At 44.6% G+C, this 27,949-nt stretch overlaps 1 protein-coding gene across 1 annotated transcript in view; it reads left to right on the top strand.

The window, feature by feature from the left end:
• The window catches only part of LOC119453433 (small G protein signaling modulator 3 homolog), a 37,084-nt gene extending 9,550 nt beyond the window's left edge, over positions 1-27,534 (top strand). Inside the window, 14 exon segments of the mRNA XM_049667949.1 lie at positions 268-463; positions 1,987-2,096; positions 2,098-2,133; positions 3,239-3,466; positions 5,381-5,620; positions 8,698-8,853; positions 10,087-10,191; positions 10,959-11,017; positions 13,750-13,843; positions 15,737-15,807; positions 16,684-16,732; positions 17,909-17,994; positions 19,123-19,245; positions 19,831-27,534. Coding sequence (XP_049523906.1) covers positions 268-463; positions 1,987-2,096; positions 2,098-2,133; positions 3,239-3,466; positions 5,381-5,620; positions 8,698-8,853; positions 10,087-10,191; positions 10,959-11,017; positions 13,750-13,843; positions 15,737-15,807; positions 16,684-16,732; positions 17,909-17,994; positions 19,123-19,245; positions 19,831-19,963 — 1,686 coding nt within the window. The 3' untranslated portion in view covers positions 19,964-27,534.
• Positions 27,535-27,949: the final 415 nt, after the last annotated feature.

Here is a 27,949-nt window from a genome sequence, read left to right on the forward strand (position 1 = left end):
AGAATGAAATGGGCAAGTTGGCAGCATTTCATTAACCGCCTCACGAAGGCATCACTTCACATATATTCCAATATGCGCATTGTTTTCAAAGTAACAGCACTGTGAAACAAATGGTATGGATGCTTTTCGCTGTGACAGGTAACATTTTCCCACAGTAGAGGAAGAGTTGGGCAGATGCAGTGCTAACCGCTGCCTCTTTTTGCCCCTTCTGCTCTCGCCCTCTTTTTGTTCCGCTATCTCGTTGAATCGCTGTCTGTGGCATCGCAGATAGCGGCGAGCCTACTGCTGTTCCTCGAAGAAGAAGACGCCTTCTGGATGCTGTGCACCATTGTGGAGGACCTGCTGCCTGCCTCCTACTACTCGAGCACCCTAGCTGGGGTGCAGGCCGATCAGCGTGTGCTGAGGGCCCTGGTCACCGCCTGCCTGCCAGACCTCGACGCCTTGCTCAAGGAGCACGACATTGGTGGGTTGCAGTTCACCGTCTCACGAGCAAGATCACCGCACGCGTGCTTCCTTTGTTTCGTTATGTATCTTTCTTAATGCGATCAGCATTCTTTGGATGCTTCAAGCACTTTTCAGGCTGCTGGTATATGTCTAATAAGAAATGTGGACCGATTCCAAAACTATGCAGTGTAATAATGTGAGCTGATTCCTAAGGTAGTGCAGTATAAAAATGTGGGCCTAACCTCTTAATAGGGCTGTTAGATGAAAAAAAAATATTTTTTTCATTTATCCAGTGCTGGGCAGAATCGTGCCTGCATCACACGGGTTCCTCAAGCATAGCAGCTCGATGCTTTAGAGTGCTCCGCCACGAATGGCCACAGGGAGGGAGGGATTAATTCTCAATGTTCATATGCACTGGTGTGTAATGCATCTTGGAGGCCACACGCAGACTTCATGGCAGCATCACTAGATGGCACAGCGTGAGAGAGGAGCCCGGCTGTAGTACACGCCTCATACATGAAATGTTTTGACAGTGGCAGTACGGTGTGTCGCTGCATTGCTTCACTGATAATCACATTAACGTCGACATTCATTGTGAGGTGGACGCTGCAGGATATTATATTGCTATCATTCATGCCATCCATTGAAAAGGTGTGCAGCCTTTGTCTTTGTCAAATAAAAAGCGAAGCCACTAGGGCCATGAATTTTGCCGAGTCCTGGGTGCATCTTGTCGCGACCATAAATGTTCCGGTTCCAGAGCGCTGCAGAAGGTTGGGACAAGAGTTTGCCTCCTGCTTCGGAGCTTTCAAGCTGTAGAATCTGTGCAAACCGCAGCTTTTGCTGTATTACAACCCCAGTTGTGCGCCACAGTGCAGCGGAGAGCATTGTGCAATACGGTGCGCACTCGCAGCACACCAATGCAGCTGCCGCCACTCCTCCTGCCGCACGTGTATGTCGCACCACTCGAATGCTCTTTCTTACTGGCTCAGTCGTTCTCGCCCCGCCAGTTGCTCCTTCAAGGGTTGCTCCTCCCTGCATCACTGAAGGCCATGTTGTGGCTCGTGTAAAGCTATCACATAAAAACCCCTATGTGTGCCGGCAGTATCAGGATTGGTCAACCTTATGCCTGTAATCACACTGCCTCAGGGATCTGCCTGTGTTACAAACCTGGGTGGAGAGCTGAAAGCCTAATTTTGATCTGTATAACACTGTTGCATTGATAATGCACCGCACACAGGGCTGTAAGCAAGGATGGGCAGGCCTGTGCCCATGTTGTCCGCGTCTTCTCTGTGACTGTGTTACTTGTGCACTAATTCCTATCAAGCAATACCGAAAAAAAAAGCCCAACAAGTAGCCCTAGGCAAAATTGCGATGGGTATCAATCTTTCTATGTATTCAAGGGCCCGACGATCTCCGTCACTCATAAGGGGATGTCACACAAACTGTTCCTTTTTTTTATCTCCATACATTTGGAAACAGTTAGACTGTTGAGTTCTGTCCTTCTTGAGTGTTTCTTCTAACCAGGGTCTGCAATGTACGCAGAGCTGTCGCTGATCACGCTGCACTGGTTCCTGACGCTCTTTGCGAGCGTGGTGCCCATGCGGGTGCTGCTGCGCATCTGGGACCTGCTCTTCTACGACGGTTCCATTGTGCCTCTTCCAGGTCCTCCTGGGAATGCTCAGCTCAAAGGTAAGGGCTCTGTTTGAGCGCTTGTCAGTATACACTGTGAGTCTTTTGCAAAGGTAGTAGTACTGACCTGAGAATGTGGGTCTGTGAGTGTAACATGTGTAGCGCAGCATGGCCGACACAAAACCTGCAGAGTTTGGGAATGCATGTGCCACTGCACCAAGACTCGTGACGCTCAGGCTCGTGATGCTCAGGCTTGTGATGCTTGGGCTTTCGACGCTCGGGTGATTGCTTCATATCCCCAGCTGACATTAGACAAAGTTACGTGCTTCCTTGCAGGTTCCCACTAAGTCTGCTGTTGTGGCTAAGGATGTTCACAGTGCGTGTTTGTTGGATGCGCTGCATTATATGCAAGGAAAGATTAGGCCATGTCTTGTGTTCATCTTGCGCTCTCTCTTCTTGCCTGCTCAGCATGCTGCACTGTGTTGACAGAGACTTGTACCCGCTTTGCGGTTGCCATGTGCCCCGACTGTGTGTCATAAAATGCTGCTGTCGCAGTACTTGAGGCAAGCCACTAAGAGTTGCTTAGATGTGCACACTCTTACGTGACCATTCTGTAAGGTGTCGCCTCCCTGCTTTGGTTTGTTACGAATTCCTTAACATCATGTGCCACAAATGTGGACGGTGGCAAAGTTACTTCATTCCTGCAAGCAATTAGCAATTTTCTTTTTACTGTGGTGAACCGCAATAGACGGGACCAAAGGAAGGCAAGACAGACGGGACAAGCGCTTCTCCCGTTTTTAACAGATTTTTGCTTGGGCCAAGACCTGCGCCAAAAGGTCAAATGGCTGTTCCACCTCTGACATTATGATATAGATGAGTCTGCTTCCTCAGTGGCAGTTTTAGAGTGCGTGAGATCATCGTAAGCCACTGTGTGTCTCAGAAGATTATTCCAGTCCCAGACGGTACACAGGAAGAACAATTGCAGGAACATAGTGGCGTGTGCGCATGGCAAGATTGTGGAGGGATGGCTAATGCTTTCATTTCTGCAACTAACCTTCCTGCCAATTTATGTACGATTATAATTTGAAGTGTTACTGTTTGGTCCCAGCCACACTTGTTTATATGTGAACAATGTACCACATGGTGCACAAACTCCGCTGCGCAGGAGTCCGAGCTGCGCTCGCTGGAGAACTCGGCACAGATCTTCAATGCGCTCTCGGACTTGCCAGGCTCTGTGCGCGATGCGGAGCAGCTGCTGGAGGCTAGCGAGCACGCGTCCCGTGATGTGACGGAGGCCGCGGTGGAAGCCCTGCGACGCAAGCACCTGGCTTACCTGATGGCCGACCAGGGGGCACACCTCAACCCTGAGCACGCAACAAACCTGCCGAAACAGGTAGGTACACGACACTGACCTGTGACAATGACAAGGACAATGAGAGCATCAGTATCATCATCATTAATATATTTTTTTTCCCCTGTAAGAGATCCAACTGGTATGTGACATGAAAGGAAAGTGGTAAAGAAAACGAACGTTTTGTTTTTTCAAGCAAAAGGAAGTGTTGTAGGAAATGTAGTAGGATAGACTAGCAAATATGAAAACACAGCAGGTGTTTCAACACTCACATTACACTGTAACAGAAGGACTAGCTCAATAAGAAGAAATATATAAAACAAGGAAGTACAGTGGAACCTCATTGATACAATCTTCACGGGAACCGGAAAATAAAGCGTATCATCTGAATATCGTATCATCCAATGTATTATCCAACCAAATCGTATTATCAGAAAAAGAAAAAAAAAGCGTATCATCCCAAAAATGTATTACGCAGAATCGTATCAGCGAGGTTGCACTGTATAAGCTTCAGTTAGCAACAAAAGTGTATAGTTAATAATCCTCTAAATTTTACGGCTTCATGATTAACTATGTATAATTTGTTCTGAGAGGATGTTCCATGCTTGAACGACAATAGCACCTCAGTGACATAAGACATCAGACTAATACACGCCTCGCATCATAGTCAGCAAATGCCAGGCAACCACCTCCAGATGTCATGCATGACACCGAGACAGACTAGCTCAGAAAAATGTCCTCATCTAAGCGTACAGTATCCTGTAAATGCCCTTGCAGTACTACGTTGTTGCAATGAGTGCAAAGACCATGAAAATTGTGGACTCATTGTTATCTCCTGCAAAGGAGTCAATTGATCGATATTAGCCAGCACATCACCACTATCACCAGGCGGTTCTTGGGTGTTGTCACCTTCGTTTTGTCATTGCCCGCTTGTGTCATTTCACATTTGCAGCAATTGTATCGTGGGACAGAGGAGCTTGCCCTCCCTCACCAACTCCAACCCCTCTCCCCTTTCGTGTTATAAAGCAGCTTACAGTTTGTGAGAGTTGGTAGTGGCGCAAATGGTGCAGATGACATCTTTTGTCTCTATGTTACAACGCCATGCTTTTGCTTTAGTTTTTCCTCCTACCAGTCAGGTTCATTCCGCGTAACCGATAAATTTTGCATGACAGCTTCGTGATAAGTGTTTGAATTTGCTCTAAATATTGCTCCAGTTACTGTAGCGACTAACCGGCAGACACAGAAAGAAGGGCAGACGTGGATGGTATGCAGCATGCTTGTCTGTCCTTCCTCCGTTACCGTCGTTTAAGCACTGTGGTAAATGTGTGAAACCGACTAGTCAAACCTGAATATAACGAACTCAGAGATGACAAATTATTAGATACAGTCAACGTCCGATTTTTCGGACTCCTTATGGGCCGCGAAAACGTCCAAAAAATTGGGCACTCCGAAAAAATGAATGCATGCCTTTTACTGCCCCAAAGGGCTCAAATCGCCACAAGCACGTCCAAAATAGTGCTAAAGGCCTGCCAGTATGCCTATTAGGCGTATTGGTGCTCGTACTGTGATAGAAGACAGCGGGTGCACGCGTGCATAATTAAGGGAAACATACCGTGTCCCGTGACAATTGTCCCCTTCCTACTTTTGGTATGTTTCACCGCAATACTTCCCGTATGCTTCGCCGCGTAACACTGCTATATTGAGGCGAAGCTGACTTTTGGGAACCGGCATTTTGCAATGCGTCGTGCTTTCCGAGCTTCGAAGCCATTGGCAAGGATTACAAAAGTGGAGTCAGTGCCATTGCTAACAGCGGTGAATTGTTTCAATGAAAAACACAGCATCGAAGAGCAAGAAGCTTGGTAGCGAACGTCAAAGTAGCTAGGACTATGCACATGAATTCTGTCGCTTCTACAAACTAAATTGGCATCATTTGATCTTCCTCAATGTCTTGTGCAGCATCTGACTCGCCGTCAGGTGAAGCGCTCCAAGTCGGTGCTGCAGCTGCTGCTGCAGGGAGAGGCAGGGGACTGCACGAATCCGTCGGAGGAGGACGTCCGGCACAAGAACGTGCGGCAGACGGAGATCCTCGTCGACCTCCGCGAGGCCATCTTGCAAGTGGCGCGACACTTCCAGGCACTCGACCCCAAGCTGCAGGTGGTCAGTGTCCCCCACACACTGAGCCCGCTGTGTATCTTCGTATGTGGACACATCATTCACAGATCACTTATATTCTAGTTATACGATAGCTTGACGGAATATTGTCACATTGTAACGACATTGAAGAACCAGAAACACTGCTAAAAGTGTGAGTTAAAAGTCTATAAAGACAAGCAACACTTGAATCACAACAATAGCAGCAAGCATAGTTGTCAGATGGTGAATCTAAATTTGTGGCTCGAGTTCGACTGCTGCAGTAGAACCTGGTTGATACGTTTCTAAAAAAAAACTTTTAAAAATGTGCTAATCGGGAAAATGTACGATTCAAAGTCACTAAAATATTCGACAGAATCAAATGTAGTTGGCCTCTACGAAATGCGAAGTGTTGTGTGAATCATTGCAGCACTAGATGCCGACGCACGCCGATGATCTGGGGGGGGGGGCTGAGATGTGCGTTGTAGTTTTTGCAGTTTCGGCAAGCTTACAGTTCACGCTTCTCTGATTCGGCCCGAGTCAGCAGCTTCTTCAGGAGTAGCATTTTGGCGGGAAGTTTTGACATGCCCACATGGCAAGAATCGTTAAGGAATGAGATGCCAACGTGCATCAAGCTCGTGAGGCTCAAGCGACCTGAGATACACGTCGTTTTGAGACGGCAATGGGAAACCGAAACGAAATCGAGCTAGCGGGCAACACCAGAATACGATGCTTGGGTTATTGCCTGTTAAAAAGTGTGCAGTACGATTACAACGACACTATGCCACACACGCTGTGAAACAGATAGGTGAAAATGCTTATCGCAAAGGTTGGTGGTGATAGCTGGTAACGGTGACGTGCGATGACCCACAAGAATATATTCTCATATCAGCGTAGGAAACGTAGTGTGTGGCGGCAATTTCACATGATGCGGACGGACGCCTACTGCTCTCAATCGTGTGTACCTCGCACCAAAGGTGTCTTGTTTACATTGTTTCTAGTGGCAAGGAGACATATCATACCATCGCAGTTTGGCAATATACTGAACGTTGGTGCCTAAAGATTGTGTTTCTCGGGAACATATTAACGATAAAAAAAGAAGTAACTGTATTGGTTCATTTTTTGCATTCTCAGTCGTAAACACTAGCGCTAGGAAATCGTACAAAATGGGATCGTATGGACGAGGTTCTACTGTATATACATGTATCACATCTTGTCCTTCTTTTCAGTATAACACGTAATTAATTCCCCAAAGACACAAGGAATGTGAAGAATTATGGGAACCGCGGGACTAAGTTTATTTTTAGCAGCAAATAAAAGAAGTCCACAGACAATAAAGCCAAGGAAGTTATAGGAGTAATCAGCTGTATGTTTTTTTTTTTTTTGCTTTTAAATGTAGAAATAATAATGAAACGAGAAATAGAAGTGGAAAAAAAGACAACATGTCACTGGTGGGAGCTGAACCTACAACATCTGCATGATGCCTACGATGCTTTACCAACTGAGCTACTGTCGTCGCTGTGCCCCCATCCACTTTCTTGACTTTGTGTAGTAAATCTAGCCACCCTCTTTTCCTATGTCTAGTGCTGGAGTTTTAAAATGTGCAATCTGCGCCTCTATTGTTTGTGCAGCTTGAGTAGCGATCTTTTGAGTTTTCATGCACTCCCATTTGTAAGATGCATAAGCTTAAATTAAGCTTAAAACAATGGTCTTCTCCACTGAAACCCTACAGCATGACCCGTTGAGAGCTATGTCTCGGTAACTTACGTATTTGAGTTTGAGGGCGCTGGTCAAGTGGATCACTTTGTTCTCCCCTTTGTTGATCAGCACCACATTTTTTTTTTGTTCATCAGCAAATGACACTGATGAAATTAATTGTCACCCAACGCTTCACCTGCCTCGGGGGTCTCAAAGTCATGTCATGCAGCAGGCCACTTCACATTGTGCAGCTTCCAGCAGGTTACATACAATGGGGTATGTTCGGGCAAGGATGATGGTTGCCTAGGGCTTCTACTGTATAGAGAACGAGAGTGTGGGTCATACTCGCATGGTCACATGCACTGTACAGAAGAGCTCAGCAGGCTGCTAGTTTTAAACTGCTGAACACTCACTGCTGATGAGACATTTCATTGTTCAACTTATGCCACATGGTCAGCAGTAACAACAGAGACACGGCTCCTGTGATCTCAGGCCAGTGCCGATGTTCTCACAGCTTGGTCACTTAACACTGCCTTCAGAATTGCCAGCTGCACCAGTTGTACAGGACTTGTTTTGCCTTGTTACCCCAATGGCTGCTGACAAACAGTGGTCGACAAGACTTTGTAGAGGCTTGAATGAACACTGGTGATGAGTGCAGCCTATAAGTACTTGATGCTTAAAAGCAAATAATATGCCTGTTTTTGTCTGCTTTTGCATTCTAGACAGGGATTCTCTCAAGCCGCCTTTGTGCCTAAGGTATAGGCTTGACGGTCAACTCCCCACTGCTCGCCTTGTACGAATGCCTTGCATGACGGGTGGTTGTGCAGGAACACGACAACACGCTGTTGAATAACAAGCACAACAATGTGCTACCAATGGATTCACTTGGAAGCAGGCTAGTTACGACCAAGACATTTGCCAGGCTTGTGCAGCGAGCAAAGGCAGGGTGTGACAAAATATAGGAACGAGATGTTGACCTGGGGTCCTTCCTTCATCGTGGCTTCGCAGTCTTCTTTTCTCCAACGTTTTCCAGCCGTGCCTATTTCGACGCTCCTGCTTTGTTCTTTGCTTCGTTCAATGGGCACGGGGCACTGCGGCCATGTAACGGTCTACGTTTGGGACCGATTTGGCGATGCCACCGTAGGGAAAGCCGTCCGACTCCCCACAAGAGAAGAGGGGAAGAAGGCGTCTGTTCTCCTCGCTTCCTTGGCGTGCGTAGGAGTGCAGGAAAATATGAACCTTCATAATTCCCACATCGTGCATTCAAGGGATTGCGAATCAAATGGGGTGTTATTGCCGGTGTAAACTAAATAGGAATGTTAGTTTTTCTTTTCTTTCCCTTTTTTTTTTTTCACTGATCAGCACCTGCTTCGTCCTAGCACGCTTGTGCAGAGTTGACAGGAAATTGCGCTAGGGGGCGCTGCAGCTGTGCTTGTGTGGTGCAGACGCTGAACTCTGACTACTCCATGGAAAGCCACGCACGCGACCATGAGAACTTTGCCAACGTATCCCGATTGCGCCATCGACGTGCAAAGGCCCTGCTCAACTTTGAGCGGCACGACGATGACGAGCTGGGGTTCCGCAAGAACGACATCATCACGGTCAGTGCACACTCTGTTCAGGCTTGCTGATCGAGTGGCTAAGTTATGTGCATGTTGATGCATTTTCTAAAAGCGTTTTTTTTTAAAGCCTAGTCATCGTTATCAACCTGTGTAAGGCCACTGCAGGATGAAAGCCTCTCCCTGTAATCTCCAGTTAGTCATGTTCTGGGTCACCTCCATTCTGATTTTCTGGTTTCGTGCTGCAGCTCAAGTTTTTCTCTCTTTCAGTTATAATCTGTGTAGGCAATTTTGTCTACCTATCGTATAATTTTTTTTAACTCATCGCCAACCTGTGCCTTATTCATCAGATCAGCCTGTCTTTATGTCCACTGCAGGACAAAGGCATCCCTGCTATCTCAAGATACCCCTGCCTTGTGCCGATTCCAACTTGTGCCTAATTTCCTAATTTCATCACCACTCGTAATTTCCTGCCGTCCTCGACTGGGCGCTAAAAAAAATAATAAATTCCTGGCTACAGGCATGCATCGAGCAGTATCTGTATGGCGAAATAGGCCATCTTACCGCTGCAAGAAGTGAGAAGGTTTCCTGTTCTCTGTTCTCATCATCATCATCCTATTTTTATGTCCACTGCAGGACGAAGGCCTCTCCCTGCGATCTTCAATTGTTCTGGGTTATATGCTAACATTATTCTGTTGCTCTATGTGATAGCAGTGGCCCAGTTTCCCATTTAGGACATCATCTCCACTCCAGAAATTTTTTTAAAGCCTTCTTGGTTGGTAGGGATTCATTTCCTTAACACTAAACAACAAGAAAGTGAAGACACACAAGAACCCTAGGATGTCAGCGCTCGCATTGTCATATTTTTGTATGCCTTCTCTTTGTCGTTTAGTTTGTGCTATGTTAGGGAAATGTGAAGATCATGAGCTCACTCCCCACCAACATTACATTGTTGTTATGTTCTGCTTTTTTCTTCTTTGCCAACAGTATGAAGATACCATGGAGAACTAATCTCAAACATTGCTTCAATTTAAACAGTGTGTGTTTGTCTGTTTCTTTTGTGTGTATGTGTGTGTGTGTCTGTCTGTGTGTGTGTGCATCATTTTGCACGTGTGTGTTGGTTGAGAAGGAGGGGGGGTAGGAAACATATTGCATCATTGTTTTCTCCCTCTAGAATTAAGTGCTGAGAAGGAATGCTGTGCCTTAGAGCGGTGGTGGTCGTCTCGCAAATTCGCCATGCAGTTTGACGAGAATGTGTGCCATTTTCTTGCCCAGATCATCAGTCAAAAGGACGAGCACTGCTGGATTGGAGAGCTCAACGGCCTGCGAGGGTGGTTCCCAGCAAAGTTTGTGGAACTCCTTGATGAACGCAGCAAGCAGGCAAGTCAAACTTACTTGCACCAAAGTTATGCATGAGCCATGTAGGAAGACAGCAGCTGCAATTAGTGGCCTTGTTATGAGTTGCACTACTCTGGACAGACAAAGGGCAAACATTTCAAGACTCACAAGAACTTTTTTTTTTCCAGTTAGTACGTTCTCACCATTTTGTGTGAAGTCTGCACAATTCAGCATGTAGAGTTACACCACTTTTAGCGACAAAATACAAAGCAGTGCAAAACCACACTTTCAAGTTATTACACTAGCTTGTAAGAAGTGTTCTACTTTATAAACATGTTCGGAATTTACTGTCCAGAATACAATTGACACTGCTTTGTGAATGAACAGACCACACGGAGGATTTGCAATCCGCTCTGCACAATTGCACCACCTGTGAATTTGCAAGTGCAAAATCGCAAGCAAGATTGCATCCTGTGAAACAGGCTTTAGAACACACCACCAGATGGCGCCACCCTCAAGCATTAGTCTGGCAGGGAAGCAGAACACCGGGTCACAGTTCTTCAGTGAATTTCACTGCAATTCTGCTAACTTTCTTTCAGTGCCACCATAGTAGACTACACCAACACAGAACCATAAATAATCAGCACTCATAGCCACATATATGAGAATGTGTAATTGCTCATGTACCATCACTGAAACTGTGGCATAATGGCTGTCTGCTGTCTATGATGTGTAGATGCTGCATGCAAATCTATAACTTTTTGTTCACAGTGCTCAGAGTTCCTTTTTTTTTTTTTTGTATGATTCAGTACTCCAGTGCGGGGGATGACTCAGTGACAGAAGCCATCACAGACCTGGTGCGAGGAACGTAAGTGCAGCTGACTAGGAGCTCATCTCTTTAGCCATGTTCACTAACTTATGGCTTTGGGCAAGTTGGTGATCTTCAGAATTGAACGTCTTGTGCGCAGAAGGAGCACCACAAAGAGCGCTTCACTGTTGTCCGTCTTCTTCTTTGTGGCATCCTTTCTGCGCACAGCGTGGTCAATCCTGATTACCATGCAAGCAGATGCCACTTCTAATACAGTAAACTTCCGTTAATTCGACTCCTGTTAATTCAATCCCAACCGAAGGTCCTGACCGACACCTATACATTTCCATGGGCCCAGAGTTTCGTTATGTCGATCCTAAAACTGGCCTTTGCTGGATAATTCGAACTTGACTGGTCAGCACACACGCACCTGACCCCAATGGGGACTCCAATAGCCACGCTTTTAGCTGTAGTGTCTGTCTTGGCAGAGCTTAATTAGTGGACCGTGAAATTGTCGAACACACGTTATCCCCTGTCAAAAAGGCCTATTTTTGGCCGGCCATAGGAAGATCTTGAAGCGAAAATGGTAGTTCAATCAATGATGACAGTATTACACCTGCCTTTTATTGCGATAGCAATTATATGGACACTTCAACCGGATTTCTGCCGTCGTCGCCGTCGCCGTGAGGTTCCCTATAGATAAAATCTTCGCCGCGCGCCGTATGCCCGAGCGGAAGCGTGCGGGGACGCGCGCTGTCACGGAGAGCGAACGCACTCAATCTCCCACACGCAAGCAAGGAAGCGGGAAGCCAGCGCCGGAGGGAGCGGGGGGGGGAGGCGCACTTCTACTCTGCCAACAACCGCGCTCGTCGCTCCGCCTGCACCGTCTATTATCTCCCCACGGCTCTGACCTTTATGCGCCGTGCATTCGCCGCTCAGTTTCCGTTGAAGCGATAGACCGCACGTACCTTCGCGGCTGCCAGCGTTTTGACAGTCGTTGTCTGCAGTCATTCAGTGTGATCTATTCATGTTTGTTTGTGCGCGCTCACACCACGCTTGTTCATTCAGTTAGTAATAGTCGGGCCACATTTTCCAACGCACGCTACACATGCAATGCTGCCCGGATCGGCAGTGCAGCGCTACAGGTGTGTCCCTTCGCACGCGCTGCCCACGGGAAGCGCTTCTCATCAACACCATCGTTTCACACGCGCCTTCTCGTGGTCATCGAGTCTCTCTTCATGTCGGTCTACTTACGCCGCAGCACACCTGCTTACTTAATCAGCTCATGTTTACTACAATTCATATTACTACCAAAGCCGCTCACCTTACTTCGTATGACATTGCTGTGTTGCTATCGCATTCATTGCTTCGCCCTTAGGGTGAAACTGTGACATTTTTTTCTTTTTTTCCAATAAAAATGGTCCGGAAATTGCCTGCACAGTGTTGTCGGATACGGAACAAAAACCGTGTTCAAGGAGTTCACGACAGCTTATCGTCAGAGCCAGCATAGTCAGCGTCATTGCCATTGCCATCGCTAGATGACCTGACAGAAATAGTTCTTGCGTAGTGTGACTACGACACGCCACTTTCAATCTTCAATTACGAAAGCTCATTAAAAAAATAAGTCATTTTACATGCTAAGCTAGTGGAAACAAGTGTTGTCAGATATCTCTGGCATTCCGAAGAAATGCATGCATCGCAGGGTGAACTGGAGAAGGGGTTAGGCATGGGCCACCTTCGACTGTTGCGAAGTCGTTTCATAAATTAAGAATATCAAACGTGCAATGATAAATTAAGAATATAAAATGAGCAATGGACCGTATGGAGCACATGTTATGGTTCATAAGAATCGATAAAGCAGAGAGTTATGACCATGTACATTAGGTGTAAGTAATTTTTTATTCTTTGAAGGTTAAAGTTCCCTTTTTTCATCTTTGTCCATGGAGGCATGCTCCATTTTTCTTGCTGAAAAATCGGGTGCGCGTTAAATTTTTGCTTTGTTTAGGACCTCAGTTGTCATTTCTGTATTAGCTTTCTACTTTACACTCATAGAAAGTGAGTACGCATCTGATTCGGGCGGCAGGTTAGAATTGGGAAAATACCGCTAAATGAATGAGTGGTGTGTTTCAGCGTATTTTCTGGGTCTTGTTTAATTTGGCCTACCGGGAAATTCAACCAATTTTGGCAGTCGAATTTATGGAAGTCAACTGTACAATGTACTTAACTGATGTTTGGTGCTTTGCTAAGCACAACGTACAAGGGAAAGTGTGACTGAAAACATGGAAGCAGCCTGCTCAGTTTCACCAGTTTGGATCAGTAGCACAGCAAGGATGCACATAAAATGCACTTTCGCACTAGGCTGTTTGTGTGTTGCTCTGTGGAAAGTGCCTCTCGTACTTTCGATTAACCTTCAATGGAAAGACGGTGTTCATAACACTTGTGACATGCACTCGTGACAGTGTTAACTTTACGGTTTGGTAAAAATAATAATTTTAGCATAGACATAGACACGAGGGCACGAGCGAAAAGAATAGGGGGATCTGAAGGCCTCGAGTTTTTGCTAGTCACTTAAACTCAGTAGCATAACATTAGGGCAGTCATTGCTGCACAGGGAAAAAAAAAACAAATTGCGGACCAGTGTTGGGCCAACGTTTTGTTACAATGCTGCTATAGTGACAAGTAGTAGCAATTTAGCTGCGTTTTCAAATCTTGGCTGATAACTTTACACTTCTCAAGGATCTCAGAATTGAATTTTCTTTTTCTTACGTTCCACTCTTGTATGTGCATCACAGGCTGTGTCCTACATTGAAAGCAGTTCTGGAATACGGAATGAAGCGGTCCAGTCTTCTTGGAGGGACCTGCCACCCGTGGCTGTTCATCGAGGAGGTGAGTGTGTGGATCACAGCGCGTGGTGGGTGGGTGTGGGTAAAACCCAGAAGTTTTACCTTGGTGAATAAACTTGACGTATTGCCAGGCAACGCTCTCGTAAACACTTGAAAGGGAAAAAATTCTCATCCACCCAACTGTAGCATGAAGCTAGAAAGAGAATGCGTACGGGTTTCTACGAAAGAAAGCTTCGTATAGTTGAAGAAAAATTTGTCCTGGTTCGTGGATCAATTCCGAGACCAACGCCTTGCAGAAACCTATATGAGTTTTCTTTATGGCTTAATAGCTAATCTCAGATGGATGACAGCCTTTCCCTTTCAATGTTGCATTGTTGTAAACACAGTGGCTATTAGCCATATTTCGTAGGACGTCATGACTAAGCAGTGCCTCTGACAGGATTGTAAGCAAGGTTTCCTAACTGATAAGGCAGTGGTGTCACCTGGTAGACTGATGACGTAGTGGTGTCATCGGCTGCTGGATAAGGATACCACTGCCTTAATACTATGGCTTCTGAGATTAGTGCAACGGATCAATCTATGAGGCCACGCCAATACCAAAGTTTAGCGTAGTGATAGGTTGAGCAGCGCAGGCATCGCTCTACGCTGGCTCAGTGGCTTGGCTTTGGCCGTGCAGTCGAACCTAATTGTAATAATGTCTCATCCGACACGAAAATGACTTTGTTAAATGTGATATTCATTATAATCATGTGTTAGTTGCATACTGACATCAGCAAAACACATTTTATATTTACTTCATCATATCGGATAGTTTATTATATCCATGCTCGTTATGCTGGTGGTTCGACTAGTAAGAATGACAGAAAGGAAGGGAACACTATGAAGGGGTGACAGGAAAAAGAAGTTGATTGCTGATAGCTCCACTCTTAAGTGGTATGTTCCAACACTTCTTGTTAAAAAGGATTGTGAAGTGATGCTCTCTGATGCCAGACACACTCCACGTCTTTCTTGAAGGGTGTTGCTACCACGTACTATTGCTAAAAAGAAAAGCTTTCTGGCACATACGAGCCCCAAAGAAAGATTATTGTCCTCATGCATAGAGGTTGCAGATGGACTGTTTCTTGGCATATCTCTCCAGTGCACTTATGACTGTGATCTCAAACAGCAAATAGATTTGTATTTGTTAATGGTTTCCATGTTGTGGGTAACTTATTTGAGCAATTGTGTGCGTGTCAACCAGTGTTAGATTGAACTGCCGAATGCTTGTGTTCGTACAGCTGCTCGTCCTTTTTCTGTCAAGAACTCCTTGACATCATGAAATGTTAAGTGTACTCTCAGTTTGTTGCAACTTACAGCTGAGCTTGCATAACTGAACTTTAGTGTTAAAGCAGCATGCATGTATTACTGCACAATGGCTGTAAAGTATCCAGCTGGTGCAACCTTAAACGATTTTATGGTAAGCAGAACTATGGTAAACAGAAGAATGTGTGATTGATTTTAGTTGCTAGATGTAAATATCCTCAAGTAAATAAAGTTTTGAGCTAAGGCAAATTTCCTTGAATTGATATGTTCGTGAGTTGCACAGGTTGGTGCTTAAAAAAAAAGTGTTTATACAAGCTCCTAAAGTTTTTGCATAATAGTGTTGGATTGGTGTGCATTGCATAAAAGATGTTCTACGTTGCAAATCTAATTATAACAATGAAGTAAGTGCACAAACTTGCAGTGTGCATGTTTCAAGAAACACGGCAGCTAGAACTCCTCAAGCCACTAAATATTGAGAACGAGTTTTAGAGCGTCATTTCTCTTTTGTTGGGTATCTATTCATTGACAATGAATCACATTGCTGACAAACACGTTATGAGCATGGCCTCTGTCACTCGCTACCATGCTTTGCGGGATACCGGCATCACATTCTCCTCGTTCCGTCCTTGCCAAGGTTGCCAACAAGGAGGTGGAGAAGGACTTCAACTCCGTCTACTCTCGACTGGTTCTCTGCAAGACCTACAGGTGAGGCGCTTGCTTTACAGCCGGGCTCCAGCCAAGATTTCTATAAAAGATTATGGGGTTATTGCCTCAAAGTTCCACGAGGGATGCCGTAGTGGAGGTGCTCCGGATTGTTCTCAACTGTGCGGGGTTCTTTAACATGGACATAAATCAAAGTACACTAAGTGTTCTTGTATACCTCCACCAGAATGTGCCCGCTAGGGCCAGTAGTCGAACCCACGGCATTGTGCCCTGCAGCTGAACAGCCCAGCCACTAAGCCATCGTGGCGGCTGCCTACATTTCTTTTTAGTGGCAATGCCTTGACTGCGTAGTGTACCAAAGAAGGGAGGTGGCAGCATAAATTTGGCTACAGTTAACGTCAGCTTATAGCAAGGCTTTAATTGAAGCCAGAACATTTGCTGCAAGTGACTGAACTGCAGGAGAGTGCGTATTTCAACCGCTCCGGTATCAGCACGGCGTGTGGAGGGGCTTCATCGATCACAGGGGAGCCATACCTTTTTGCAGTGCTGCTACCCTGTGCACCCCAGCATTAGAAGCATTGAGGCTGATAACAAGGATTCTGAGCTGAAGATAAATTAGAGACCCCTTCACCATAAAGTAGTCACGATCGGGCTGCAAATTATGATTACAGTGGTAACAGCAAGCCTCAAGAGCGATTAGTGCTGCTTGAGCATGACTGTATATCTTTTAGATGTGTGTCAAATGTAATCTTGCAAGCTTTGCTAATGTGTTATTGAGGAGCGAGCCAGGTTCTTATTGGTAGCTGGATCACCCATTGTCTTAGCCTGAAAATTCGTGGTTGTTTCTGGAAACAACTAAACTTTGGAAAAGAATTTAATGCAATAGGACTGTTATCAGTATGCATTGAACTTGTGCAGGTTGGATGAAGATGGCAAAGTGCTCACACCGGAGGAAGTGCTGTACAGGGTGAGTATGACAAGTGCTGCATCAAATTAACCTAGAACAAGTTCAAAATTAAGCATGAAAAAGCGAACATAGAGGTAATCATGCGGGCTACGTTTGGACATCGCTTCTGTGCATTGTACGGTTAAAAAATCTGTTGGCTAGACTATGTTGTAAACTAATATCCCCCACACCATCATTGTAAGTGCCACACAGGTCAACATTCACCGGCTTTCCAGAATGAACTAATTCTCAAGACACCAATAGCACTATATAGCACTAGTAACAGAACATTAGCACTCTGTAGTCATAGCTGTCATAACTAAACCGAAAAGCTTTTGCACTGCATTATTGTCATGCAAGGAACACAAATATTAGGGCATGCAAGAATGATGGCGACTGAAATCCATATTTTGCTTAAGAGCAGACCTTTGAAAGGAAACAGTGCAGAGAGCAACCTATTGACTTGTCTTTATGGATGCTATGCTTGTTATTAAAACCAGTCCCACTTGCTACAGCATGCTGTGGCCATGTAGCTCGTCTTTCAAAGGCTACCCTGAGCGCAAGTGTAGATCATTTGTTTTGATTAACCATTCTAAATCAGTTTTCAGTTTAATATTTCTGTTCTTACAGCATTACTTTGATGCAATATCAGTAACATAATTTGAACATTTATGCAGCCAATGTATCTTAGGTCGTAAGCAAACCCGCCGTGGTTGCTCAGTGGCTATGGTGGTGGGCTGCTGAGCACAAGGTCGCGGGATCGAATCCCGGCCACGGTGGCCGCATTTCGATGGGGGCGAAATGCGAAAACACCTGTGTACTTAGAATTAGGTGCACGTTAAAGAACCCCAGGTGGTCCAAATTTTCGGAGTCCCCCACTACGGCGTGCCTCATAATCAGATCGTGTTTTTGGCACGTAAAATCCCATAATATAATTAATTAGGTCATAAGCAAGTTGTGCTTTAACAAAAAATTAAAACAATAAAAAAAAACACGCGATGGCAGGCAAGTTATGCCTTGCAACAACAATAAAAGGACCATTTTTGGGACACTTGCCTCATTCAATGTTTCCTCTTGTGAGCTAACCAGCCCAAATGTAATGGCGTACGTGGCTGCAGGGTTAAACAGTGCTGTTTGTTCATTATGTGCATGTGTGACGTGTAGCAATAAAACCTGTGCCCCCATGTCCCTTTCCAGTCAGTTCAGGCCGTGAACATGTCACATGACCAGGCACATGCCCAGATGGATGTCAAGCTGCGCTCCCTGGTCTGCATTGGCTTGAAGTGAGTGTGCCCGCTTCCCTCACTTTAATATTACTACACACACATAAGCACAGCGAAAAAAAAAACAACTGTAGAGGGTTGTTCAAACGAACGTTCGAAGTGCTACCTCAAGTAGCAATAGTTTGCTCAATAATAACAATTATGGCATCATCACAATTACGTTATTATGACAACACATCAACAGAAATTATAATGATGATGACCAAAGACACCTGCGGTGGTGGCATAGTGGCTTTGGTGTTGCGCTGCTAACCCCGAGGTTGTGGGATCAAAACCCAGCCGCCGCGGCCGCATTTCGAAGGGGGTGAAATGCAAAACAACCCTTGTACCATGCATTTGGTGCACGTTAAAGAACCCCAGGTGGTCAAAATTAATCCATGGTGCCCCACTATGGGGGTGCCTCATGATCATATCCTGGTTTTGGCACATAGAAACCCATAATTTAATTTCAATTTAATGATGACCAAAGCTGGCATCTCAGCAGCACATGTTTACACCCAAGTTGCAGGATAGCAATGATCTTCACTAGCTGTTACAATGCCGCGGTGTGCTGATGTGTTCAGAGTCGTTATCAACGCGTGGTGCAAGAACCACCTTCATGTTCAACATAGTAGGTACATTCCCCTCAGGCGCCAATTAGCTTCTGTCCATTTCAATTTAGTTGCACCACATTGTTTGCATCTTCAGAAACACGAAATGCTTACAGCTGCAGAACGAATTCAGAACCTTCAATACCTCAGTGAGCTTTCTTTAAGTTTACAGAATGTGGACTCCACGTGACTAATTTCCACAGAAACATCTGATATGAGAACATCAGCTATTTGACGTCTCATATACTTGGAAAGAAACCCTATCCAGCCACTTGAAAAACATCGCGAAGAACAATGAAATAATTGAACACGCTACACGACAACATACTGACACCAAAAGCAAACATCCTTTCAACTGGTTTTACTACAACACCATATTATTGAAGCTTGCAGCATAAGTCCAGTCAAAAGCATTTCAACGTGTATCCAAAAAAAGCCTGATGAATTAGCTCGCCCACTGTGTGTCGCTTGATTACTGTGCCTGTGTGATAAAAATGCTTCTCCCTGACGCCCCCCCTCTTCCGTCCTTCTCGAGCAGTGAGCAGGTGTTGCACCTGTGGTTCGAGGTGCTCTGTTCGTGCTTACCGGTGGTGCACAAGTGGTACCAGCCCTGGTCCTTCATCAACAGCCCCGGCTGGGTGCAGATCAAGTGCGAGCTCAGGTGCGTATCGTCGGGTATGAGGTTTAGAAAATACTATACAGATGAGTCCAGTAAAGTGTTTACCCGTAGATAAAGAAATAATGAATGGACACATGGTTTGAATACAAACATTACTGCTCTGAACAGGATGCACGACAGACTGGCATTGGCTATCTATCATAATAGACCTAGATAACCGTTGTACATTGATCTCGTGTTGCTAAATACAGCCTGCAGATAGAGTCGTACTCTGACACGAGTTTGGAATACTTATCGTCTGTCATCTGTACAATAAGGCTATTAGACATCAGAGGCTATCTTCTTGGAGGCTGAAGATTCTCTTTATTTGGCTAGGCAAGAAGGGTTACACCTATATGTCATTCAATTCAGTTATTAGTTTTAGTAACGCCACAAGAGTTCTTAATTCAAAGTCATATTGCCCTTACAACTAGACAAAATCCGGGGAAATCCTCTTCACTGACGTGCTTTGCAATAAGATGTCAACAGTAATGATGCCAGTGCTGTCAACCTAGATGCTTCGGTAACATTTTGCCAAGTGACAAATCGTGCACGAGCGAAAGTAACGTATGGTAATTTTCTGCGCAGGCTCTTGTCGCAGTTTGCGTTTAACCTGAATCCCAACTGGGAGCTGCCAACACAGCGGGAGCCCTCACAACCGCTGCGCGAAGGCGTGCGCGACATGCTCGTCAAGCACCACCTCTTCTCCTGGGACCTCTGACTCTCTAGAGCAAGCGTGAGGTCGGCACTGGTTCAACGACACCACCGGGAAGCTGCTCCCGTTGGCTGGTGGCATGTCTCTGCAAAAGCAGGCACGACTGGTAACCCTGCCGTCATGGTTGTTATGAGTCCCCCGCAGCTTCCACATGTGTGGTATGGCAGGTCAACATCGGTCGTGATGCTGACCACATAATGTGTTCTTTTACATGCCAAATGGACCCTTTTCCCTATATGCCAATGAGCATCTCCGCATCGCACGTTTGCCCAGCTAATGGCAGCAACAGTCATCATTCAAACAAACATTAATCATTGACTGAGCACGCTGGTGCTTGTCCGTCGCACATGTTTTTGTCGCAAGAGCCGCATCTGCATTTTCAACCCCGTAACATGCACAACCTGTGCGTGTACAGTCACAAGCAAAAGTCCAGAGACCACGACAAGAGCAAAAAATTTTAATTTCTTTTAGCACAGCCGTGCAATCTGGAATTGTCTCAACAGAGTGCATTGGTCGAACAGGCACAGATAGGGCTGTAGCACTTGAGTTTCAGCCTGCGTGCCTAGGCTGCGACGAAAAACTTTTTTTTCACGGCATCTGGTGGTCCTCAGATTTTTGCTCACAACTGTACGTGCCAACTGCATAACTGACTATGCCGCCGTTAGCTTGGCAAACCACCGCCTTGTCGGAAAGGTAGCTCTGCAATTAGGAAAAGGGTCTGTTGCAGTCGTCCATAGCTGCTAGGGTAGGGCACTAGCCGAGTCGCACAGAAAAAAAAATGCAGCGTTCCGGAACTGAAACAGGATAAGACATCACAGGGCCATAGACGACGCAGTACTGGAGGAATGGTTGGCAGCACTATGCTTTGTCTCGGGCTGCTCTTGTAAATGAGCCTCCATAGTTGTGTTGCGTTCTGCCGCAGTCTAGAACCATGTGCCAACATATGACGGACCTAGGTTGAAATCAAGCTGTGTTTAGCGAATTGTGTTTCCAGCCTGACGCACAGACTGGTGCCCCTTAGCAGTTTAGGTACGATTGTTCTAAACATAGTTTCAATTGCCTGAACTGCTCAAGTGTGTATGATGTCTGGTGTAGTCCAGCAACTGGTCCAGCAAAATTTATTTTATGAAAAGGCAACCACTGCATGTTGAAATATTTTCACGGTTTCTGCTAGTGTTCGTTAGGTGCATGCATCTTTAACATTGTTTCAATTAGTTCAGGGTCTTTCAAGGAAAGTCGAGCACAGATTTAGAGAGAAAAATTTTTAAGGCCATTTAGCTCTCGCAAACCATAGTCATGTTGGAGGTGGTTATCGTTGCCACATTTCTAGCACTCACGTTATTGGTCGAATGGCTCCATACTCTTAGTATAGGCGATTACTCAATTTTTGCAGAAAGAACCTGTGTTTATTGTCAAACTGTAGCGCACACAAAATACAAAGGAGGACATGGGCAGAGTTAACAAACAAGCGCTGACTCACAACTCAGTTTATTTTGGGAAGAGCCTGGTTTTGTTTCAGCGGCATCCTCTTGCATCAGCTAGAATTAGTATTTGGTTTTGCATTACCATAAAGCTGCCTAATGCCAGTTGTCAGTACTTCTCTGCCTGACAGTCTCAGCTCATCGTTCTTTTATTAAAAAGCAGGTTAGGATTACACAGATAAGGTGCACTATATATATACAGACAAAAGTCGAGTCCCGCAGCGTGCCGATCAATCCATTACACACACAGTCGCGTGCTTGTTGTGCTAGTCATTCTCATCCGAGATAGACACGGCTACTGTGATAAGACCAATAGCCTTGAAGTGAAAGATGATATCTTCAACTTGTCCGCAAGCCGTGGTGCCCTTTTGCGGCTGGCATCTTGCCTAAGGCACTGGCTGGCTAAGGCACAGTTGCGATTTCTTTTTGGAGCTTTCACTGAAAGTGCAGTATCTTACACATTTAAACGCCCAGTGAGAAGCTCAATGGCAAAAAGAGTGATAAACATGCAAATAATGCAAAGGGTTTGCAGGAAGATGAGTAAGTGATCAACAGTGGCTGACTGAATGAAGCCTCAACCTGGAGCCAACATTTCAAGCAAGGGACTTCTCTTTGTCAGGGTAACAGCACCTAATGTAGAGAGACCCGTGTTATTCCCGTCATGTCATAAAAAAATGGTTTTAGTGGTTACTGCTGCTCTATTCATGCTCAATGTTTGCAGCAAGATCGAATTTTATGATCCTGATCATTCAGTATAGCACTTAGCAGTGTTATAAGCCTGTCATGATGGTGATCAGCGCCCTACACAAAGGACAAAAAAACCAAGGTAACGAGGACAGCAGTGCCAACTTCCAATAATAGATTCCAATAAAATTCGGTTGTAATGCAGCACTGTGTCCTCAGTTACCTTCTCGGTATTTTTGTCCTTTGTTTACGTATTGAGTTGATCGCCATCATGACTGAACTGTTCCAACTCGCCCAAATCACCACCCCTACAAGCCTGGCTTGCCAAGAAGAAAGATGTGAATTTCCCTTCATCTGCACCTCCTTGTTGTTTACATTGCACTTCGCAGTGAGCAATGGAAACCAATCTCGAAGGTCATGCTTCTTGCAGATACTGCAGACACCGGAAGCAACAAGGTGACATCGTAGCTGCCATGTTGTAAACATCACATACTGCGAGGAGCGCCAAAAAAGGCAAATTCACATTTTTTTTCTTTGACTAACTAGGCAAGTAACAGTGACAAGTGTTATATCGAACGATCCGGACCATAATATATGATCTTGCTGCAAAACTTGACCAAGAACAGAGCAGCGATAAGCACATTTTTTTCCTTTGTGATATTATATAGAAAAAATGCAGGTCTCTGTGCCAGTTACAAGTTGTGGCAGGAACCAGCTGATACCAGCTATGTCACCAGTTATCACTTATTTACCAGCTGGTACCAGCAATAACCATACTAGTGCCATAACATATGGCAGCATGGCCTGACAAAAATAATCATCTTCGTCAAAGCTGTGGCTCCAGGCTGGGGCTCCCCTTTGGTCATTGGTACAGGTGCAGTGTGAAAAGGCTGTATATTCCTCTCCTTCTGGTTGTACTGACAGTTCAATACAGTGCAAATGGTGCCACTGTCTTGATGGCAAGTTATAAGTGTGGCAAGTATTCTTTTTTTTCAGCAATATTCTAAAATCCTGGTCAACTCGGAAGCCTTCATATTCAGCAAGAAACACTTTTTTATCCTACAATATGTCCACTTCCTAATGTCCTAAATATGCACACATTTTTTTTCCTGTGAACATCGTGCATAGCAGCTGGAAGACCAGAGCAATAGCAAAGCATAGCTATCTCAGTATGATGACTGTTGGCTAAAATGTTAAATCACTGAGCATTTAAACTGCACATGCTCGACAACCACACTTAGGTGAAGCACTGTACGAATCTGTTCCCTTTCTTTTTGAGGGTCCTCCCTCAAAAGCATAGAAAGGAATTTAGCATTGAGCAGGGTACATAAACATGCATGCACACTTGTCGGCAGCACACAGCAACTAGCTCAGTGTCCTGAAAGAATCTTCGGGTTCCCACCCTGTAATAGGCTGCGCAAACACATCCTGGCAGATGGGGAATGCTGTCAACATTGTGTCTTGCGAACACAAATATATGCAGTCACAAACCAGAAAAGCAGGAATGAGCAACATTAGTCAGCTGGTTCATGCCATTATCCTTGGTCGACAAAATTTAAACTCCCAAAACAACACAGGCCCTATACAGAGATCATCTTGGACCACATTTCGTGAGCATTTGGTTCCTCCAATTCTATTCACATTTTATCATTTGTGCCACCTGGTGGCTGATCCTGGCAATTGCACGGCTTCTGTGAGCGAACGACAAAAACGCAAAAAGTGCGGAAAGAACCGTTACTAAATACAGACCCTAGGATTCTTAAACGTGAACCAAAAGCTTCGCACGCTGGAATTTTCGCGTTCAGCCCGGCTCGCAACGCGTCCGCGGCAGCCGGGAATCAAACCCGCGACCTCACACTCAACGGTTGAAGCTCGTATATCCACAAAGCCAGTGCACTAAATGCATATTCCCTTTTAAGGCATGTTTGCCACTGTGTTCATAGATTGTAACCGACTGTGTAGCAAAAATAGAAAGGTGCATGCTAGTCACATCGGAGGTTTGCCTTTCACCACGATTTGTTTCTCAATAGTGCCGGTGTGCCACTGTTGCCCCAACCATATCCTGTGGGCCCTACTGGCCGTCTGAGAACCGACGTCTCCTCATTCCGTTCACGAGCTGAATCTAGTCGCAGCCTTTCGAGAAAGGGCTTCATCGATTTCTTGACATTTTAATGAACTCAACCACCTAGTAATCTCACACAGCTGTACTACTTGGATGTACCAGCTAGCTTGGAAACTCGTGCAGAGGTTAGCAGTAGTTAGACTGCTTGCTGGAAGATACTAGCAGGACTTTGCAGTCACCGTATTTAAGCATTAAGCGCGACATTCACCATTCAAAACTTGATTGGTGTCTGTGCTGCATTTGCCATAGTGCAATTTTTAATATCGCAGTTAGATTTGCATAAAATAACTGGTGATCGATTATTTGTGTGGGCTTCTAAAATGGGATGCTTGTCACACGGCGGATTTAAGCTGACTGGCCAAACTTTCCATTTCATTAAGAAATGGATTGCGTGTGCCGACAGCTGTTTTTTTTTTTTTTTTTTAACACTCCAGTTGTGATGTCGTTGGCAGCACATGTACATTCCACTCGAAACAAGTTCCAGATTTTGACATCCTGGGAAATCTCATTTTTGCTCGTGCAATCTGTAAAGCAGCATTTGCTCTGCATATGTTCAGCATCTGTAGTGTTCAAAATTTCACGCAGTTGTGGATGCGAGTCATATTTATGTTCACTGAATGTTTGGTTCAGTAATGGGCTTGTGGAGCATATGCTATTTATGTATTCATCCGCTATGTTGTATATTTAAGTGCTGCAACGGTTGTTGAAAGCTGCCAGGTGCCATTGTTTAATACCAACAGATGCCCGCGGAACATTTACTAGGAGCATTTGTTGATGTATATTTTGTTATTTACTTTTTTTCTTTTTGCTGTATTGCTGTGCATTTATGGTTTTACTCATTCCGCTTGCTTCATTTCATTTTGACGTGCGAGTGGTTTGTTCAAAGTCATTTTCTTGTGATATATAGCACCCCATGGTACATTCCCTGGTTCTGCCATTTTTGTTGTTAGCTTACCGCATGCATTTTTGCATGAAAACACCATTTGTACATTGAATGCATTGGTACAGTGTATTTTTACATGTTATCAAACTTTATTCTAACCATGTACATTCATCTTGGTTTTGTCTCCCATGTTTCTAAACTTCCAAGTTTAGTGTGCAAGGCCAGCTTTGTTTAAATTAAAAACAACACACCAAGCATCGCTTCTCATTGTTTTTAGTTTCCAGCTACAAATGAGCATTCTACAAATGGGTGCATTTAGAAAGCGATTTAAGTCTGTCCGTACGTTTATATTGCAACACTGTCTCAGGATTCTCTAATTCAGAAGCCTTCATGAGATATCTGCAAGGCATTCTTCAGAACTGTTTGTGTAATGGTCAAGGCAGTTGTAGAACCGTGAGCAATGCGAGAAGGAACACCGAATTCGTTTTCAAGAAACATTTACTCATGTGTATTTTACTTTGGTTCCAGCATGTCAAATTTAGGTACCAAAGTAAAATTGTGAACCAAAATTGTAAACCGTAATAGCACCATAAAATTCTGCATATATAATAAAAAAATTTTTCCCAGAAAATTTCGGCTCACCAAATTTTCCCCTCATATGACCTCCATGTACCAAAGTTTCTGTGGACTGAAGTGCTTAGTTTTTTTGTTTGTTTGTTTTTTTGTTATAATATGCACAGTTAAATTTCTTTCTTGATTAAGCCCAAAAATTGACCTTCGTGTATTGTATCCGTGTTCACAATATATGGGGGTTAAATACTACGGTGTGTGCCAAGTAGCTTTACTGCTGACCATTTGTCCTCGCGCAAGACTTGTACGATCAGCATAGTTTTCAAGTAGCTATGCCCTCCTGAATTATAGTTTCGGTCTTCCTTTTCTGGTTGCTCATAGGGATACACTTTTACGGGAATTGTGTTGGCAGTGCTGATTGCATCACACTATTTCATTCATTACACGTCTTCATCTATGTTTTATTTCTTACCACTGGTACGGCTACAGATCCATTTCTCACTTATCAAACCATCCTTTATGTCACGTACTATCTTGATTACGTTTGCTGTTCCTCATGATCTGTTGCCACTGTGTGTATTGTCAAGTGCCATAGTTGACATCAATATTGATGCAAACAGATGAAGAAATTTCAAAGTGCACTGAAGACAAACAAGAACAAACTGCGCAAGAGAAAAAAAAAAACAAGTTTATGCACAAGTTTTCAGGCAGCAAACAAATTTAAAACAGGCCACTAGTGCGAGAGAGAAAAACATGTTGTTGCCTACATTGCATGTATGGTTTTGAAAATATTCTTCACAACTTTTTCAGTGCATCAGTAGGGTGGTAAGTACAGGAGATGTCATTGTTCTTTATGCTACTAGGTCAGTAATTCACATTTGGTAGATGCAAGGACAGTCCACAATATTTTAGATGCTTGCAAATCGCAATATGTAAGAATTCCCGTTCTCATGGGCACATATTTAGTTGCACCATCCACCAGCCATCTTCGATGCTTGAGAAAAGGCCAGAGCAGCCCACTGACATCTTCACAATGTCAAATTAGAGCACCGCGACGGAGACGTTACGCCAGCATGTATTGTCCAGTGACTGAACAGAATGAACTGCACAGTCGCTCAGCTGAGAAGCAAGGATAAGCTGAACGTATTTAAAGCAACACATACTGCTTCTCATGCATAGACTGTTGCATAGAAAGACAATGTCACCTCTTTAATGACTACCAGAGAAAAATATCCCGATGACCGCATTTTTCAAAGCCAAGGCTGCTGCTTCGTATTAAATACACAAGAAAAAAAGGTTCAATTTCCTGTACGCCTGGCAGTTCTTGCATATCTTGGCGAGTGGGCAGACAGTGACAAGAAGTCACAGCAGTGTCCTTGTCAAGCGGTGTCACTATCTGGCTCTGCATTAAAAAATGCCAGAACTACTAATCAATATGCGCCAACTAGTAGTTCCAAATCAAACCGTATTACTCTTTCTTTACTGTTTGGCTCATCTACAGAGCAATCATTATGTCGATGTCATTCTAGTCAAACAGCATGCTGTCATGTCCATGAGAGGAGTTCCGAGCTGTGAATGTTTGGCATGTGGCGTCCTTTTTAAGTCTGTACATGTGTCATACTACTGCACAGAAGAAAGTTATTTTTGAACATGGGTTCTAATAGATCTATATAGATTGTATACATATAACACATATTTTGAAAAATGGATGTGTTCTCTAGTGGAGGTCTGCTCGGCCACCTGTACGGTCGGCGTATTCCACTCATACGGACTTGGTATGCAAGTGTGATTTGTCCTAATTCATGTTTTCAATAAACAATTTTTGTTGCCATTTCAACCTTTGGCTATATTGTTTGCACGCGTGCTTGCACCTGTCTGCAACACAAGTTTCATGCAAATGATGTTCATGATGATGCACACGAGAGTTTACATAATCTTGATTACAGAAGTGCAACTACACCAAAGATGTGGCACTAAGTATGCAACCCGTGTGTGACTACTCATACCGTGACAATTTGAATATTTTGTCCTCAGATCATTTCTGAATGTCACAGTGGTGTGGTTCACAGCAGTTATTCCCCCTGTGAAGCTGTGAAAATCCAGGTCTTTTCTGTAATACAAAAGCGATATCATTGCAATATATTTGCATGGACAAAAAATCATATCCACGTCGTACCCAGCAACGGTGGCTCACTTAAACTAATGGGAACCAACCAAACTTAAAAAAAAAAATCTGGTGTTTTACGAGGGTG

Source organism: Dermacentor silvarum, chromosome 5 (assembly GCF_013339745.2).
Source record: "Dermacentor silvarum isolate Dsil-2018 chromosome 5, BIME_Dsil_1.4, whole genome shotgun sequence".
In the NCBI taxonomy this organism is placed as follows: domain Eukaryota; kingdom Metazoa; phylum Arthropoda; class Arachnida; order Ixodida; family Ixodidae; genus Dermacentor; species Dermacentor silvarum.